Consider the following 18,818-nt stretch of genomic DNA (forward strand, 5'->3'; position numbering starts at 1 on the left):
TGTATTGAAGCCCCGAAATGTGAACTTGTCCCGAAAAAAATTAAATAAGTCTATATTTCAAGCTTGTTTGCAGCGGAAGCTCCTCTTCCCGGTTCGTCCAAATTTGACGAATGGGGAAGAGGAAGCTGTTGGTGAAAAATCCATCAGTTTAAGATATTCAGAATCAGATAACCTAGACACTCATATCTTCCTCTGTGTTTGGTGAAGAAAGCTAAAAGAAGAGTGGATATTTAAAGGGGAACTATATGCAGGTCTGGTCTCTTCTCCTCTGTGTTGCTAACCCTCCTCCCGGCCATGTGCAATGTTATTTATCATATACGATGTAACAATATGTGTATATTTGTGTAGTCTTATCAGTCATAAACAAGAGATTACAGGTTACGGGGCCAAAAGACGCTACAGGTGGAAGGCAGAGAGCTTCTATATTTTCCCTGTAACAAGTTACAAGGCATTTATTTGACCATCACTATTACTCCAAAGCTGTTTCTATAGGGTAAAAATGTAGCATTGTTATGGGGAAAATCCTGCATAGCTCCTTAACATTAAAATAAAACCTCATTCCAAATAGTGTTAATCTGCTCCAAATAAGCTACTGGTTCCGCCGAAATGAACTATATCATGAGGTATTGTTATGATAGTGTTGTTTTCACAGTTTGTTTACAGCAAAAAACAGAACTTGGTGGTTATTTCTGTTTGGATACGGCAAATAAATGTCTTCGTGGAACATGCTCTGTTCAGAAAAAAGCCATTAAAAGAACCCAATGATGAGAGATAGTGCCGAGTTAATGAAGCTTGTGACACTGCAGCTGGTCGGGAGCGAGTTTCAGGACTTTTAGCTCTTTGTTTCCTTGCAGCAGCCTCCACCTTCCATGTGTTCTTAATGATAACCTCTAGGGATTCTGCGTGAGGCCAATAATTGAAATGGAAATTAGGTCTGTGTTGCGCACAGTGTCACGCTGACTGAGGGACGACAGAGTGAATCACCGCTTCTTCGGTCTGATGGGTTGACGTCAGTAAAAAAAATAATAAACCAAGGACGGTTCCTCCACGTTTCAAGACATTGGTCACAACGTCCTGAGTCATACCTCAAAATTATTTTTGAAAAAAGAAACTTGACGACACGACACGGTCCCTCTATAACCAAAAGGTGGCTCAGCAGACTTGGCAGAGGAGTTGGTGCTTCCCTGCCAGGGTTGTTACAAAACTAATAAGTTCTAAGCTTTCTGGGCAGAGAGAAAAGATCTCTTATAATCTCTCTCTGCCATCGATACAAACGCTGTTCAGTGCTTCTCCAGCAATATTGTTGTAGGAGCCAATATTGTGTTAAAGATAGCTGAACTTTTTGTTGTAGGTTATGGTGTGTTTTTATAAACTTTGGTATTTTTTTTAATGTGATGCCATTACTGCCTTTTCTGCCTATAGTTTCCAATTGTTCTGTACATGGGCGTAGCGGACGAGGGGTACACGGGGGACATGTCCCCCGCACTTCGGGGTCATTCTATGTCAACTCAACCAGAGTTTGGCAACTTTAGAATTTAGATTTTTGGTTTTGTATATCAAGAGCTAAAGTTGGTTTCCTGATGCTGTGCTGTTTGTGTGGTTCTTTCGCTGCTAAGGAGAGGTGCAATTGAATGCGAGAGGATGATAAATCACTCAATAGACCTCTGAACAATTTGTCCTCCTCACTTCTAAAATGATGGCTACGCCGCTGGTTCTGTAGCACCTGAACTAGGCACTGCACATGCGCACTGTAACACACTGGAGGGCAGGTTAGAGGTCAGAACGTGGATTAGCAGCAGTGCAAAAAGGGTTTTTGACCGTTACATTACGTTATGTTACCGTTACAGTTGTTGAAGCATCATCTGTGAACCTTTTGTTGAATATCTTCATGTGTGAGGAATCTAAGAGCAGCTTGGATGTGTATTGATGGAGATATTGTACCTGGTTGTACAACAACGTGGAATAAAACTGCAAAACGATGACATGATTGAGTGAGGGATAAAAAACGGTAACCTATATACAGTATGAGTCCAGCCAGTTGGAAGTACAATTGTCTTAAATTGGCTCCGTGCATCAGACCCTTGTGGATGTGTGTGCACAGCAAGGCCCCGTGTCCCCATTTTGGGAGATATAGTATGTGTTATCTTTTCCACCGGTGGTGTACTGTAACCATTTCATTTTTTTGCATGCAGAAGATCCTCAGAGACGATGCACAACTCGGCAGCAGCTTCTTTTCATGCCTCTCTGTGGTTCTGCACTAAGGACGAGTGGGAGAAAGAGCTGCTGTGCTTGGAAGGCAGCGGCGCGGGTGTTGCACACTCAGCAGCAGCAGAAGTAGCAGCAGCACAGGGGGCTTTTTTTTGCAGCACTGCCCACTCCTCCCACTGATATTTGACAGAGCTTTCATCAATCCCACACCTTCTGCTGACCTTTTCACCGTCACTCACCTGTGCACCGTTTCAAGGGTTTTCCCTGAGATGACTCCTCATCTGACCGCCTCAAGCTTGTGTGTTGGGGGGAAAAGGAGCCTTCATGAAGCAAGAACACACGGTGACGGACTCAACAAAGCTCTCACAACCCTGATAGCGACACCTGACGCTCCTTTTATTCCTCCTGGCAGCAGCTGTCGTTACAATGAAAACACACAGTGCTCTGTCTTTTCATAATGATAGAGCGAATCTGTCAAAGCCTTGTATTGCACACCTTTGTTCCTTTTGCTTTCACGGCGTAATAGAATATTTCCACTCATTAACCTAATTACCACAGACCCACATACATAGTTTATGGTAATGCAAAAAAAAAAAATATCCCTCCCAAGTTTCCATTATATCGCCAAAGTAAAAAGCCTTCATTTTCCCTCATTTTATTACCTCGTCTTATTTGTAGAAATCCACTTACAAGTGCTTTCACACCTGCCTGAGGATCCAGTGAGCTGAAGTTATGCTCTCCTAATTGAAATGATAACTAGTACTTCGAATTTCATCACTACACCCACACATAGAGTTAGACATTTAAAGAAATATGTATTCTTGGCATCTTCTACATATGGCCTGTGAGAACTTTTTTTTCTTTCCTTGAAATTGAGCGGCATGTGAGAATTCAATGTCATTTGTGCGGAGTTGGGAGTTCTGATCGTTTCCTTGCTGAGCGTAGGTTTTATCTATTTAGAAACGGGAGATTAGGCTTCTCTTCCTGCCAGGACAAGCTTTCATTTCCATGCTGAAATATTGCTGATGAAGCATTTGCTGCTTAATCTGATAATCAGATCCCCGAGGACTTGCTTCTCTCCTCCTGTCTTTCTTGTCTCCCATGTACCTTTAATCCTCCTCTATCTCACCCTCTTTTCCTCTCATTTCTCATTTCTTCAACCCCCTATCTCCACAACTTTCACACCCTCCACCTCCCCTCCCTCTATATTTCATTCCCCCTCTTTTTTCCTTCCAGTCAACACATTTCGCTGCCAACAAAGATAAAAAGCTAAGCTCCTGCTAATGCATCTGATTGATGGACAGGCACAGATCCAATGAAGCGTTGCCCTTCAATTAGGCCTCCATGGTCACCTGGCAACAGTGCACCCTTCAATTAAGTCTCAGTGGTTACTCAGCAGAAGCGTGAGCCAATGAGGTGTGGGCAAAGGTTGACACTGCATCATTACTGCTGCCTTCAAGGCTCCAGAGAGCCGCCGCCGGCTTTAATCACTCAGCCGCCGGTTAGCACTGCAGATGTGTGTGTGTGTGTGCACGCTCACGGCTCATTGGACGTGCTATAGCTTTACAATACCTTTGATGTCATGAGACTTGTTTATGAGGCGTTCATGGTAACTCACCCAAACAATATCGATGCATGTCTCCAGCTTTTATGATACTTCATACAGTCCGCAGCAGTGTGTGTGTGTGTGTATGTGGCGCTGCAGTGTGCAGTTACATGATGAATTTCCACTTGGAAGACACATCCTCTCGATAATAGTATCTATTAAAAGAGGAGGAGGCAGCAGAGGGAAAGTGAATTCAAGTGGGGGAAGGATGACGTCTGAGAGAGCAGGAGTGAGAGGAAGAGGGAGGGACGGCAGAGAGGATAATGACAGAGTGAAGGAGCGAGTGAGTGGGACTGAGAGAAATAGTTTCCAGCCAGCTCTTCGGTGGACTAACAAGAGAGTAGGATGTCGCCTGGAGGTGATAATTACTGTGTGCTCCGGGGTTGCGAGGCTGCAGAGGCCCACACATTTGCCCCCAGTTTAGCTGCACTACAGAGGACAAGCTGTACCAGGATGGCTTTATTATGGCTTCATTATTATTATTATTATTTTTTCCCAGTGTTTACCCCAGAGTTTTATACTTGAAATTTCCTCTGAGCATTCGGGCCATCAAGAGAAGATAACATTCACTGCTGAAGTCTTAAAGGGTGACATGAGGTTATAGCAACTCTTTATAGCAAAGAATCATGTAGCTATTCTGGGAAGTTTCAGGGGTAAAGGGGACGTTAAAGCAGAGTGCAAGTTGCAGATTGCAAGTCACAGTTCGGTTGAGAACTTGTCAAATACCATCTGAAGTCAACTATCCAATTTATGGTAGCAAGTCCAAGGCCAAATCCCACCTACATGTTTTAAAAACTCTTATTAATGGCAAAAATACTCTAAGAAAAATACAAAATACTGGTTTGAATGGCTGTATTACCCTCCTCTATTCTCTATTTGGAGGAAGGGATGGTACCCCTTCCTCCAAATAGAGAATTTGGAAGTCAAGCTTCAAATCTTTTCAGGGAAAGACTTATAGAGAATCAATCTCAAGTCTTGTCAAAGTGAATCTCAAACAAGGTGAAGCCAGGTCTTAACTCTCGTCACGGGTTTATAAGCTCTTTATGAGCAGTGTAGTGTCCTTCAGATCATTGTTTTGGTTTTGGCCTCAGCTTTACTGCCTCGGTTCAAGTCCTCCAGCTCCAGCGTGCAGGCAGGCAGGTGTTCTCAGAAATATATAGCTCACATAAACCCACTGCACTGTAAACAGCAGATGGACAAAGTTAGAGAGGAACTGGTGAAGAAAGACGAACACCAGCTCAAGAATCCTAATGTTGCTCTGTGAGGACAACTGTTTACAAAGGCCATGTTAGATTCTGCATGCAGGACAACACGATAGCCACTTGCTACAACACCATGTGAGGACAGATGATGCTAAACCTACAGTGTCTGAATATTCATTGTTTGCAGAGATAAAAGAGACAGACTCATTTTGCCATTGCCAAATACTCATTCTTGACATTTTCATGACGGTAGTCTATCATTATGAACAGCTTCCCAGGATCCACAAACCTGAACCACAAAACAGAACAAGACCAACAGAAAGTTTGGAAACAGTTAGCCGATACACAGCTCCAATCCTCCACAATTACCACTGTTGTATCGCTGCATTATTGGTACCTCAGATTGTAAATAATGAATAGGTTGATGCTGTTTTTGTGTTGAATTATTGATAGAGATTGTTGACAGCAGAGGTTTTGGGTAACTGGGGGGATTGATTGCATTTGCACAGCACTTATATTTGATAAAGCTTCATGACAGTGTGTAACCTTTACAGATCTGTAAATGTGGTGCAAATGATTTAGAGCTGGTATATGCAAGTGTCAAATCAGCAAAAGTAAAATTTACTCATACATAAAACATACATCCCGACACTCCAGCACTTTCAGCTACAAATGCACAGTCTGCATGGAGTCACATGTCTACTTAGAGAAATTATCTGTGTTAGAATAATTAAAAGCAAAGCTATTTTATCTTTAATGAAATTCCATGTGCACAATGTGCTTAAAAGCCAGATGTCTGCGTTTTCCACCAGCACTCGAACACACCATGTCTTTGTGGATAACCAGATATATGGATAGGAAGTTTATTAAAAACATGGATCTTATCAGAACCATCATGATCATGTTTCGTTCAGTCCAGTTACCGCATTCTTGGTCCTGCTTTTGTTTGACCCAACCCAACTGGTAATGTATGAGTGACTCATCCATTTGGCTTAAGTCGTTGTTATGTTGTTGCTAACATGAAGCTGAGGAACAAGTTGTTAGGAACAGATCATTTCTTTCACATTGATCATAAATGTCAAAAAGTGTTTTTTTGTTGCTATTTTTCATGAAAGTAGGCCTAGCTTGTTAGCTAGCATTTTCTAACATAGGCTACTCTAGCAAGCTAGCTTGGCAACTAGCCAGTTCAAGCTAGCTACCGAGAATAAACAGTAGCCTATACAAATATTCATTGAGCTTTTTTGTCCACTCATAACTCATAAGTCTTGTGATTTCCAGGCTGCTATATTACAAAACAATTGTGACTGGATTTGTTTTAATTATGGGACATTTTGGGAGAAAATAGGAACATCTGGTCACACAGTATCATTAGGCCATCTCTGATAGAAAGGATGGCCAAAACAACTGAAATAAGAAAAAGTTTCAAGGTTGATAAGACATAGGCACGATACACACAATTAATTTAATAATGATGCACATTTTACATTTAGCGATGGAAATGTTCAGGCTAATGAGTCGGACCAAAATGTGGCTGCCATTCATTGGTATTTGCATTTGGCCTTTTCATAGCTTTATGTCTTTGAGAATAAAACTTAGATCATTACAGACAAGGTCACATGAAGTGAGTGGAGCACCATGGGACACTGCAGACTTAATATAATCAGCTGGATGTGTCACCTGGAGTCAGGTAAAAATGCTGCATTTCTTGGTTTCGATGTTATGGACAGTCAAGCGAAAGACTTTGAAGGAGGAGGCCACAGAAATAATAATATGTTTTATTTATAGAGCACTTTTCAGGATACTCAAAAACGCTTACACAGAAGAAAAATACCAAATAATATAAAACACCAAACAGTAAATATCTTGAGTTTTTGCTCTGTTAAAGCTTCTGCACATTCATTTTACACCCAGACAGGTATTTTCAATTATTTTGCCAGATCAAACATTTGCTCATTTACTGTGTGGGCAAACACAGACTTCATTAAAATGACTTTTTTCTATGATAGTTTTATTTTACCTGTTATATAAGGACAACTACAGCTCTGATTCTGTTAAATATACAATGTTTGGTGACCAGGCACAGTTCTGCTTGTACCTGAATGTGAGAAAACTGCTCAGAATAAGTGAAAACACCTGTGTGGACTGACAGGATTTCAGGGTGGATTTCCATTAAATCATTATTTTATCGCATCAGATCTTCATGAATGTTGTATGTGAACCATCAGTCTCAACATCACTGCTTTGACTTCATCTCTTTAAAGAGCATGGAGACTGAGCTGGGCCATGGAAAGACTGAGGCCATGTCTGTCATCTGTAATATTTCTGATTTTGTTTAAAATATTTGATGATATATAAAGTTATATGCTAAAAACCTATTAAAAATTCAGATGTAAATTAAAGGGATGTAGTACTCTCTACTCCTATCACATAACTGACAGCGTAGAACCGGCTTCAAAACAACATTTTTGCAGGGTAAAATATACAGAAAAATATAACTCAAAATCTGAAATTATGTGGTTTCTTTAAATATCCAGAAAACTGCACAGGGTTTTGGTTGTTGGCCAGATCATCATTTCTTATTTACGCAAAGTTCAGCTGTGGGAATTTGGACCTCAGAATCTCTAAAATCCAACACAGACAGTTTCCACCTCACTTTTCCTCTCCTGCCCGGGTCTTCGAATACATTATTGCTGCATGAGCCACAGTCGTGTTATGTGCTGGTGTTACAAAAGCTTGCAGGAAAATCTGAAATCTATGTCTGGATGGATGGACGGATGGATCTCTTGCTTTGTACGGCGCCTCCCAGCATGACCAATAGCTCTGCCCCCGATCATCTAATTAATTAGAACCCATACCGTGAAGCCTCGGAGGAATAGACTTTCTCTTGTAATGCCACTTTAAATCACTCCATGGCTACTTAATATTACACTTTGTCCCTTTTTTTGTGATCCTGAGGAAATCTACAGCATCTAAACCATTGTATTTCCAACCCTGTCGAGATGAAACATCGTCCAGTTCCGTATAACAGAAGATACCTCCAACCACACGACTACATTTAGGTTTTAAAATACATCGCCTCTGCTATGTTTACACCTGGTGTCCATACTACTACAAAAACTGAGATATTAGGACATTTAGTTTAAAAACTCTGGGGTTGTGCTGTGCTCCATGATTGTGTCTTACCAGCCTTGACTACAAGTGGTGAATACAAGAGGAATAATGAAACACAAACATTACTGTACTGCCTTTGTGTGCAGCTGTTGTTTAGTTAAATTCTGCATTTTGCGACTAACCAACTGCAGAGCAGACAATCTACTTCCTGTTTACGACGGCTCATGCATGCTCAGTGTATGTGAACGGTTATGTAGGCCTACGTACTGTATGTGTTTTCGAATTTGCAAGTTTGTACAGATTTCCAAGAAACAGCTTGTCAATCGCTAAAGCACATCACAGTACAGACGGCCGGCAATGTTTTTGATCCTTTAACTAATAGCATCTAACTTAGCTTAGATGTTTGTATTCTGGATGTTCTGCAGGGTTTAGAAAATGTATATGAGAAGCAACCAGCCATAGTTTAAGTTAAAACCATCAACAGATCAATTATCTCAAAAGTTTTCTATCCTTTGAAAACGGCTTTTGTTGAACGAAAGTGGGCGGTGTTTCATCCAAACATGACTGGACTGAATCAAGTATTGTGGAGCGATAATAACTCAAAACTTGTCCGTATATAATCTGTGTAACAAATTAACCAGGTGGGACCGTAAAACTGTTTGATGTTTCTGAAACGTGTGCTCTTACTCACCTTCTGCACACAGACATATTGAGACCAAGCTTATGGGGGGTTGTTGTGTGATGACACTAAGGGAAGTCCAGGCCTCATCTTAAACTGCAAACAGAAGGCCAGGAATACATCACCGGCCCGCTGCTGCAATAAGCAGAAGGCTCACATCAGTTTCTGAGCTCTGTCCTGTGGAACAAGTGACCTTAATTTTCATTTTGATTGCAGAGTGGATAGTTTCAAGAGCCCTTGTTCCTTGTCATTGCGTCTTTTCTCTCAGGCCGTTGGTATAAAACGGTTGTTAGGTTACTGATGTTCGGTGTCTAATTCATTAAAAACACATCCAGCATCGAAGCCGATACCTTGGACACTTAACTTCACTGCTTCGGTCAGCATGTTAGTCCATGTCTAACTGGACTCTAATTCTTTTTATGTGCATCAGAGCTCTGTGACCGTCGGCCTCAGATCTGGGTCAGTTTGGTGTTTTTTGGTTTGAAGCGGTGGAGCTCCTCGCCCGATCTTCCACGCTTACTAAAAATTAGTCCATCACATCACAGTTCACAGTTGTTCCAGCAGCCACGCGGCGTCCGTGTGTGTTCACTGTGGCAGGACAGTCAGTATGTTAGTGATGGTCCATTTCTGATTGGTGCAGTCCTGAATGACCAGCTGGAAACTGAACTCTGACTGTTTGTTCTCCACCAGCTCCAGGCAGCGCAGAGAGTCTATGTTCTGGATGGAGCCGCCCTACAGGAGAGGAGAAAATAAGAGAAATTAAGGGACGCAGTAAAACCAAACAATGTTGATATGCAACAGGTTTTGATATTATGGAGATTCAAGTGGAGGACTTTGAAGGAGGAGGCCACTGAAATAATGTTTTATTTATAGAGCACTTTTCAGGATACTCAAAGATGCTTACACAGAAGAAAAATACCAAATAATATAAAACACCAAACAGTAAATATCTTGAGTTTTTGCTCTGTTAAAGCTTCTGCACATTCATTTTACACCCAGACAGGTATTTTCAATTATTTTGCCAGATCAGACATTTGCTCATTTACTGTGTGGGCAAACACAATCATTAAAATGACTTTTTTCTATGATAGTTTTATTTTACCTGTTATATAAGGACAACTACAGCTCTGATTCTGTTAAATATACAATGTTTGGTGACCAGGCACAGTTCTGCTCAAACAATGTTGATGGACAGGACTTTGTGCTGCATCTGCTGCGGCAAATCCTTTTTTTTTTTCTTTAAAAAAAAAAAAAATCTGACATACCATGGCTATTTTATCAAAAGAGACAATGAGAGAGAAGTTGAGTGCAAATAGCAGCTAAACACGAGAAAATGTGTTTTGAGCCAATGTATTCACACCCACATGTACTGTACAGATAATAATATGAAAAATCCACCAGTAGAAGCTCTTAATGCCTTAATACCTGTTGGGGCCATGAGGGTTACAGATATAAGTGCCTTATATAAGGTATTTATACAAAAGAAGAGTGGGAAGTGAATAAGGAGTGGATATAATGAGACAAATGAGCTTCTCAGTGGCTAAAAACATTTTCTAGTGGTTGAAGTTATTGGATCAGAGGTGCAATTGACTTTCAACCAGAAGAAGTCAGACGCAAACAACCACCAGTGGTGAATTCAGATGACTGGACATGATTGGGAAAGGCATAAACGTGTCTATATAAGATAGCACAGCTGACAATGCATAGAGAATTTTGACCAAACCACGAGGAAGGCTGCAAGAAAATAGTGGAACAGCCCGTCTGACCAAACTCTTAATAGAGAGAAGACCTGGTGATGCTACTGGCTGAGCTCCAGAGATCCATTGATCACTGTCAGTGGAGGTTAACAGTTGTAAATCCAATCCAATTGAGCAATTATCACAAAGAAGACCTCTCTTTATACAAGTCTTGCTTGAACCAAACAAAGCAACTAACCAATAAAACCAACCCAACTAAACCGTAACCCTGTCAACCATCACTGGAGACCTCCACCCGTCCGGCCAGACAGAAGCTTCTCCTTTAGTGAAAACCATTAAAGGGATAGTTCACCCTAGAATGGTATTTCACTCATTATCTACTCACCCTCATGTTGACTAAGGGCTGGAAGAATTTTCAGAGTCCACCGTCCCTTCTCTGAGTTACAGGGGGTCTTGGCGTAGCAGTGCATTTCAATGCAACGGTTGCAAAGGGACACCAGAGCTCTTCGTAAAAAAACACACACAAAAAAACATCCAAATACCTCCATGATGCTCGTATGTAATGCCCGTCTTGTGCTGAAGCCCCAAATTGCGTAATTGTCCCGAAAAAAATTAAATAAGTCTATATTTTAAGCTTGTTTGTAGCGGAAGCTTCTCGAAGCTCCTCTTCCTGGTCCGTCCAAATCTCGCGTGATTTGCGCCGGCGTCAGTGCGGTTACTGCGAATCACGCGGGATTTGGATGCATTGAAATGCACTGCTACGCCAAGACCCCCTGTAACTCAGAGAAGGGACGGTGGACTCTGAAAATTCTTCCAGCCCTTAGTCAACATGAGGGTGAGTAGATAATGAGCGAAATATCATTCTAGGGTGAACTATCCCTTTAAGAAGTCTGAGACTGTGAGAAAGATTGTCTTGTCTGATGAAAGCAATTCCAACCATGATGTCTGGAGGAACCCAAGAACCACTCATCTCCCACTTCAACATGATCCCAATGGTGATGGCAGCATCAAAATTGTAAGAGTCTTTTTTTTTCAGCAGCGGAAGTGGGGAGAATGATCAGGAGTTGATGGAAAGATGAATGGAAAAAAATATCCATAACTCCCAACTGAGCCCAAATTTCACGAGGAAAATGACACAGGAGTGGCTTTGGGACTAGAGGCTGACAACATTTCGGGGGAATTCTGTGGGTAACTGGATTCAATGGGATGAGATTCAAATCTATCTATCTATCTATCTATCTATCTATCTATCTATCTATCTATCTATCTATCTATCTATCTATCTATCTATCTATCTATCTATCTATCTATCTATCTATCTATTTTATTCATAGAGCACATTTAAAAACAACCGAAGTTGACCAAAGTGCTGTACAGTTAAAATAAAGGGATAATACAAAAATTTAAGTGATAGACAGAACAAAAGCAGCAACCAACAAAAAGATCAAAACAGTAAAACAAAGATCAAGAGGACTTAAAAGCTAAGGTAAAAAGGTGAGTTTTTAGCCTGGATTTAAAAGAGTCGATGGAGGGGGCAAGTCTGATCGATCAATGACAAGATTGGAAAGGGACAGGAAGGATTGTGTTGATGGATCACGATCCATGCTAGCTCATGCTTTTGCAAATGTCAAGAGATATTAGTCTCGTTTTACTATTTATACAATGTCTCATTCTTTTATGGGTTATAAATATATGTCACATCTGATTAGGGTACCAGTCAAATGTCTTGAATTGAATCCAGTTGAACATCTCTGTCGTGCCTTGAGAATGAAATGTCTGTCCAGAGAAGAATAGGAGAAACTCCGACAGCCAAAGCTCGAGGCTCAGGCCCTTAAAGCTGCAATCACTGCTGAGAAAACGATCAACAATTGAACAATTTTAAAAATCGGGCAAAATGTGAAATGAGCGAATTGGTGTGAATACTTTCCGAATGCACCGTTTCATTCATTGGGATTTCAATCTTTTGGCAACACTGCTGATCTCTCTCTCTCTCTGCCTCCCTCTGTGTTTTAGTTTTTATTGAACAAAGAGCTGGAACCTAAACTAGATCCTTAGTTTTATGGAAAGAACGGTATTATGTTCTAATGAGCTTGAGCGCTGGAAAAGGAAGACTAAAGTTATTTGTGTCAAGCTCAATATGTGCTTTAGGAAGGCTGTTTAGTTTCACAATCAATCCACTTTACATCTTCCACTGCAACACACACACACATACACACACAGAGGAAGGATGATTGGTAAAAGCCTGTTGTGTGGAGAACTGCATTAAACCTCGTTGGTAACTCTGAAAACGCCGTTGTTCACTACACAGCCGGTACGACGTGGAAGAACAAACCCATGTACAACAACAACAGCAGCGTCGTCACAGTCTCTTTGAAGCTCGCAGCCCACTGAAGGTAAATCAATTCTCCCAGCTTGCTTGTCTTGTGTGCACAGCTGCCTCTGCATAGAGCACTTCTGTCCACATTGGCTGTCCTGTCACGAATCTGCTCCTCTATGCCCCCCTCTCTCCAACCCTCTCCGACCCCCTCCTCTCGGCCATTTCCTCTGCTCCGGGGCCATGTCTCTACCCCCATCTGCCTAAACCTACCTGAACCCAGCAGATGTCTCCAGACTGCTTCCTGCTGACCTCCGTGGCCCCGCCCATCCACACACCTGTTCCCCACTTCTCGTCAGCCCATGCAATATCCTTTATTTAACCAGGTAAAAAAACTCATTGAGATTTAAAACCTCTTTTCCAAGAGTGACCTGGCCAAGACGGCAGCACACAAACAGCTCAGTTGCACATCACACAAGACTCAAATAAAATACAATCACACATTTCAGGAAAACATGATTAAACAATGCAATCACACGATCCGATTGAGCTTAATTCTCTGTCTATTATAATTGACCTGAATTCCCCCAGAGTTACAAGATGTGTCAGTTTCAAGTCCTTCTGCACATCGTTCCAGGTCGACGGGGCTGAAAATTTAAAAGCCTTTTTGTCCAGGTCCGTTCTCACTCTCGGGAACCTGCATCCGTATAATGTCCTGACTGAGAACGCAGGCCATATCGGCTGTGGTTTCTACACATGTGTACACACAAATATGTAGGCAAAAGTCCAAGAATAGATTTATAAATAAAAGTCAGCCAATGAGAGAGACTACGGACATACAAAGACAGACAATGTGCGACGGCATATAAGGAACAGTGATGTACACCAGTGGTTCCCAACCTGGGGGGCGCCAAAGATCCAGGGGGGGTCGCGAAGCCCTCTTGATTTTAAGGGGTTTGATAATTTTAATGTAATTAAAATGTTAAATAAATGAGTAGGCTAAGCATTTAATTCACATGTGACAAAATCAACTAAATTCAAGGGCCACATTAAACATTTATTTGTGTATTTAAATAGATAAACAAATAAATTATAGGCCTATATCAATGGATGATTGAATATCAACAGTTTTAAAACATTAAATACATAACATACAGCAGGGCAATATCAGTCACAATGAATTTGAAAAACAGCATGGAACAATGAGAAAAAACCTGTGTAAAATTACAACATATTCTTCAGAACATGTACTTTTAAAAACACAATTATGTTTTTAAAAGTACAAGTTCTGAAGCAATATGTTGTAATCATACACAGGTTCTCCTGATTGTTTGTTCCATGCTGTTATTAAATTACTGAAATATAATAAAGTATTTCATGTAAAAGAAGTTATGATGTTCCTTATTTTATTTTATTTTATATCGGGGGGGGGGGGGGGGGGGGTGTCACCAAAGTTTTCAATGTTAAAAATATGGGTCCCTTAAGAAAAAGGTTGGGAACCACTGATGTACACGATAGCTGCAACCACTAATAAAATGCAAAGCACAGGGATATACAGTATCCAGTTTCTTTAAAAACTGATCAGGTGCGTTCATAAAAAGCAGGTCTCCGTAGTCCAACAAGGGTAAAAAAAGTTGAGTTGATCAAGTGTTTTCCACCTGCTCCGTGTCGCCCAATCAGCCTTTCATCATTCAAACCAGCTCTTTGTCAGCTTGTCAGCTTGTCAGCGTCTGTGCTGCTCGGTTACGTTCCCTCGAGTGTCTTGTTGTCTGCTCCTGCTTTTCTACTCACCTGCCTGGTAAGAAGCCTTGTTTACTCCGTTTAGTCTCCGTCTTTACCACATCAATCCTTGTCTACATGTCTACGATTGTGACATGTCTGGTGTGTCACACTCACACATGACACATGATATATGACATGTGTGTGACTTCTTCCATTCTCGCTCTCAGAACAGACGCTCAGCTCCGTGTTGACGTTACTGCATCACATCACCGATGCTTCACACGTCTCCTGTTCTACACCTCGTCCCAAAGACGCTCTCCTGGATTCAGATATAACGACTGAAGAGGCCGCTGAAGTCCATTGAACTCACTCAGTATGTTTACATGTGTAGAGTAAAGTCAATCTGCGGTTACAGGTCGACTACATAGGACTTTTAATTGGACGACTGTCCTTGTCCCAGTCCACAAGCACGGGGAGGAGAAATCGATTTATTGACCGAAGTGTGTCCAACTCCACTAGGATAGGTGGTGGTCAGCTTTTTTTTAGGTTGACCTATCACGTCCTGGACCAAACTGTCGACAAACAAGTTGGCTAATTGCCTGGAAACGCATGCTTTTGCTATGTTTTTTTGGGGGGGGGTTTACCAGCTTCTTTTTCTCTTACGCATTTAGTTTGACCTCCGAGTCAAAGCTCAGGCTGGATGTGCGCCGACTGAACTCCCAGCTGCATTATGTGGATGTCTAAGTCTGAGATTTTCAATTTAGTAGCTACAATTTCAGTTGGACAAACCTGTTTTGCTCAGTAACCATGGAGATCATCAACACTGGAGGGTATGCATTAGAAGATGTGGTCATTAGTGGATGGTCAGCAACAACAACATGGCATCCAGACCGTGATTGATTGGTAATAAGGAAACCCCCCACCCACCCCTCCTCCTCCACCAACTGGTGACACAAGGCAGGTTGGCTCCATGGATTTATGCTGCTGACCGGACCGTCTGCTGTCTCGCTAGGTTTTCCACTCTTCCTCCGTCAGATTCAGATTCAGATTCAGATATTTTTATTCATGTACTTTGCAAGAGAGAATATATTACAGATTTACAATTACGACAGATGTACATGAAAGGGAACCCCAAGGAAGCAGAAACTGCTTATAAATAGGGGACCCAACACTCAACAACAGTCCAGTTTTGTTTTTGCTGTTGCTCTTGTGTTGTTTCTGAGATGCTTTCACCTCTCTACATCATTTTGTTTTGTTGTTATTTGGCACCAATCTCGAGTAGAAACTCTTGAGACTGTAGTGTGTGTGTGAAAGCCCCAGGAGAGCAACAGCTTCTGCTAAAATACTCTTGTCAAAAATGTGAATATCTTAATATTTGATGTGAATGTTAACTGAAGCTTCTGCCACACGATTTGCTGATTGGAAAAAAAAAATTGCATATCTGATTCCAGAGCATCAGCCTGCATGCATGTGATTTGAAGGGTTAGGGGCTGTTAGGGTTTAGTCTTATAAGTAATAAATGAGTAACACTGGTGTAATGAGCAGCCTTCCTTTCTGATTTCAGTGTTTAAAAGAAGCAGCGGAGAGTGAGGGATTCACATATTGGAATTACAGCTGTTAACCTGCACTGACATTGATCCCTGGCTAATAAGAGAAATACTCCCCGCTATGTTAAATCCTTTTTGACTTCTAATGATCCACCGGCTGAACCCCCTTCACACAGATTATACGTCTTTATGAAAAGAGCTTTCATGTGAACCTAATCAACAAGCACATTATCTTTTCAGACCTATTTGGAAAGGTCTGTCTAATTAGGCTTTTTTCAACTATTGAGCTTGTCTGTTTGTTATCTGTCATTAATTATTGTGTTGCGGTCGGTCGCATTAGTGTTGATGATTGTTTTAGCATTTGAGTCCTCCCCTTGTCTTTGTCTTGGGACTCCACATTAGTTAATGGGCTCTCTGAAAGACAATCAGGCAAATAATTTCACTTCTGACTTTACTGATGGCAACTGTTTCAGAACCAAGGGGCTCATTTGATTTGGAAACTTCAGTGGTAAATGACAGTATCACCCTTATTAGTGGTGAAGGTGATAGGCCTCAGAAGAGTTAGACCCTGGGAAAGCATTAACGAGTGGATGATAGCAGGTTTTCTAGTTATTAAACAGATTCACCGCCAATGGTAGTGATGTCGTTCTAGAGAAAAAGGCTGTTTAATGCCAGGATAAAACAAACACTTACACTGATATTGGCTTTTTTGTGTGGAAATTAAGAGGCCACAATAACACTCATGTCTAGGTTAGGTGAAGTGCCTCCAAATCCCTATGGAAATAATCTCATTTATCATTTTAAAGGGATAGTTCAACATTTTGGCAAATTGGCCCATTGCCATAATCGCTATAGTCATAGCAGTAGGTTTGTTACCTTCAATTGTCGTTAGTTGTGACCTGCACATTCACCACGCTATGAGATAACAGAACGTTACCGGACAGAGTTGTTTTTGAGGTAACTACAGAGACTGCTTGCTGAAGAACTGTCCCTGAAGGCAACGCGCATCAGCGGTTTTGCATGAATTTACCTCTAAAACAACTCTGTCTGGTAACGTTCTGTTATTATCTCATAGCGTGGTGAATGTGCAGGTCACAACTTGTCCACCAGAGCGTTTTGGAGTTGTTGGATTGTGTATTTGATGAGTTTGATGAGGGAAACCAAGAAATCCCATGAGCCTCCGTAGCGTAGCTCTGAGCAGCTCGTGACTCTGCTCCACCGTTCTAAAAACAGCTTGCACCGACAATTAAAGGTAACGAACCTACTGCTATGACTATAGCGATTATGGCAAAGGGCCAATTTGCCAAAATGTTGAACTATCCCTTTAAAGCTACTCTAATCAATCATTTTATATTCAAATAGATGAAGCTGGATGGTTTTCAAAGTCAGTTTCTTTATTACTTTGGTTCACTTTCATCACAGTTTCTGCCCAAAAGCTCAAACAAACCTGCTACGATACACGACTTACATTTTTTTTGTGTTGCCCCCATGTGGCCTAAACATGTATTACTGCAAGTCTGATATCTGCACACCTTCGAATGACAAACTGTGTTGGCACTAAAAACATTTTCAAGTTTTTCAGGGGGGTACTCATCACTCTTCACCAGGATTTCCCCTGGGAAAGCGGCGGAGGAAAAGCTGGTGATCACTGCCACCCCCTCATCGATTAATCATCCTCCTCTGCCGAGCTTCGTCTGACAGATCCTTGAAGGTGTGTGTCATCTTTTGTGATCAATCTAATTAGATTAAATTTGCTGTGTGAAAGCGCCTTTCCCCTGTAGGGGGGAAGTCGGTTAAAGGAGCAGATGGGACCGTCTGTCAGGTTGGATCTTCACCGCAGAACAAGTGAGATCTTCAAAGACCCCCTGGAGTGACGGCCAACAACGGGGATAAGAAACCCCTTCGTAGAAACACACTGAGAACAGGAACAGAAACACTCGTCTTCTGCCTGGTCCAGACTGTTCAAACCAGGAATGTTTCACCTTTACCCACCTCACATAAAAGGTAACAACACAAATTGCGTAGGACATCTGCTTTTATATGTCGACAGCAGAGGTATTCACAGAGCTGGTTTGACGTCTGTGGGAAAGGGAGAGACGTCGGCGCTGTTGTGTTGAACCATGTTGTGTTAGAAACTGATATATCTAATGATCCACCAGATGGTAAAGATGGAGAAGGTCAGAGTTTTAAAGGGATACTTCACCCAAAATCAATAATTTACCAATTTTCTACTCACCGTCATGCCAAGGAAGGGTTTGGAGAAATTTCAGAGTCATCAAAACGCTTTTGGAGTTCCGGGGGGGGTCCGACTGGTGATGGATTTTCATATAATGGCGGTGGATTGTGCTCACTTTTGAATCGTCCAAAACACACACTATGAAACATCCAGATACCTCCATACTGCTTGTCTGTACTGACCCAAGTGTCCTGAAGCTATAACATGAAAAGGTTATTCAGAAAAAATTAATTTGATCTCTGTTTTTAGCCTCGTTGTAGTAGTAGCAAATACGCAAGATTTTTTTCATGTGGCGGCTTCAGGACACTTGGGTCAGTACAGACGAGCAGTATGGAGGTATTTGGATGTTTCATAGTGTGTGTTTTGGACAATTCAAAAGTGAACTCTATCCGCCGCCATTATATGAAAATCTGTTGCCAGCCGGACCCCCCCTGGAACTCCAAATGCGTTTTTTTTATCGGTGAATTATTGATTTTGGGTGAAGTATCCCTTTAAC

At 41.5% G+C, this 18,818-nt stretch overlaps 1 protein-coding gene across 1 annotated transcript in view; it reads right to left on the bottom strand.

Moving 5' to 3' along the window:
• Window positions 1–8,605: 8,605 nt before the first annotated feature.
• Window positions 8,606–18,818, bottom strand: part of LOC310986846 (polypeptide N-acetylgalactosaminyltransferase 18-like) — a 166,956-nt gene continuing 156,743 nt past the window's right edge. Inside the window, exon 11 of the mRNA XM_083972940.1 lies at window positions 8,606–9,538. Coding sequence (XP_083829066.1) covers window positions 9,392–9,538 — 147 coding nt within the window. The 3' untranslated portion in view covers window positions 8,606–9,391. The remainder of the gene's footprint in view (window positions 9,539–18,818) is intronic.

The sequence above is a fragment of the Trachurus trachurus genome (genome assembly GCF_905171665.1).
Source record: "Trachurus trachurus genome assembly, chromosome: 6".
Lineage (NCBI taxonomy): Eukaryota > Metazoa > Chordata > Actinopteri > Carangiformes > Carangidae > Trachurus > Trachurus trachurus.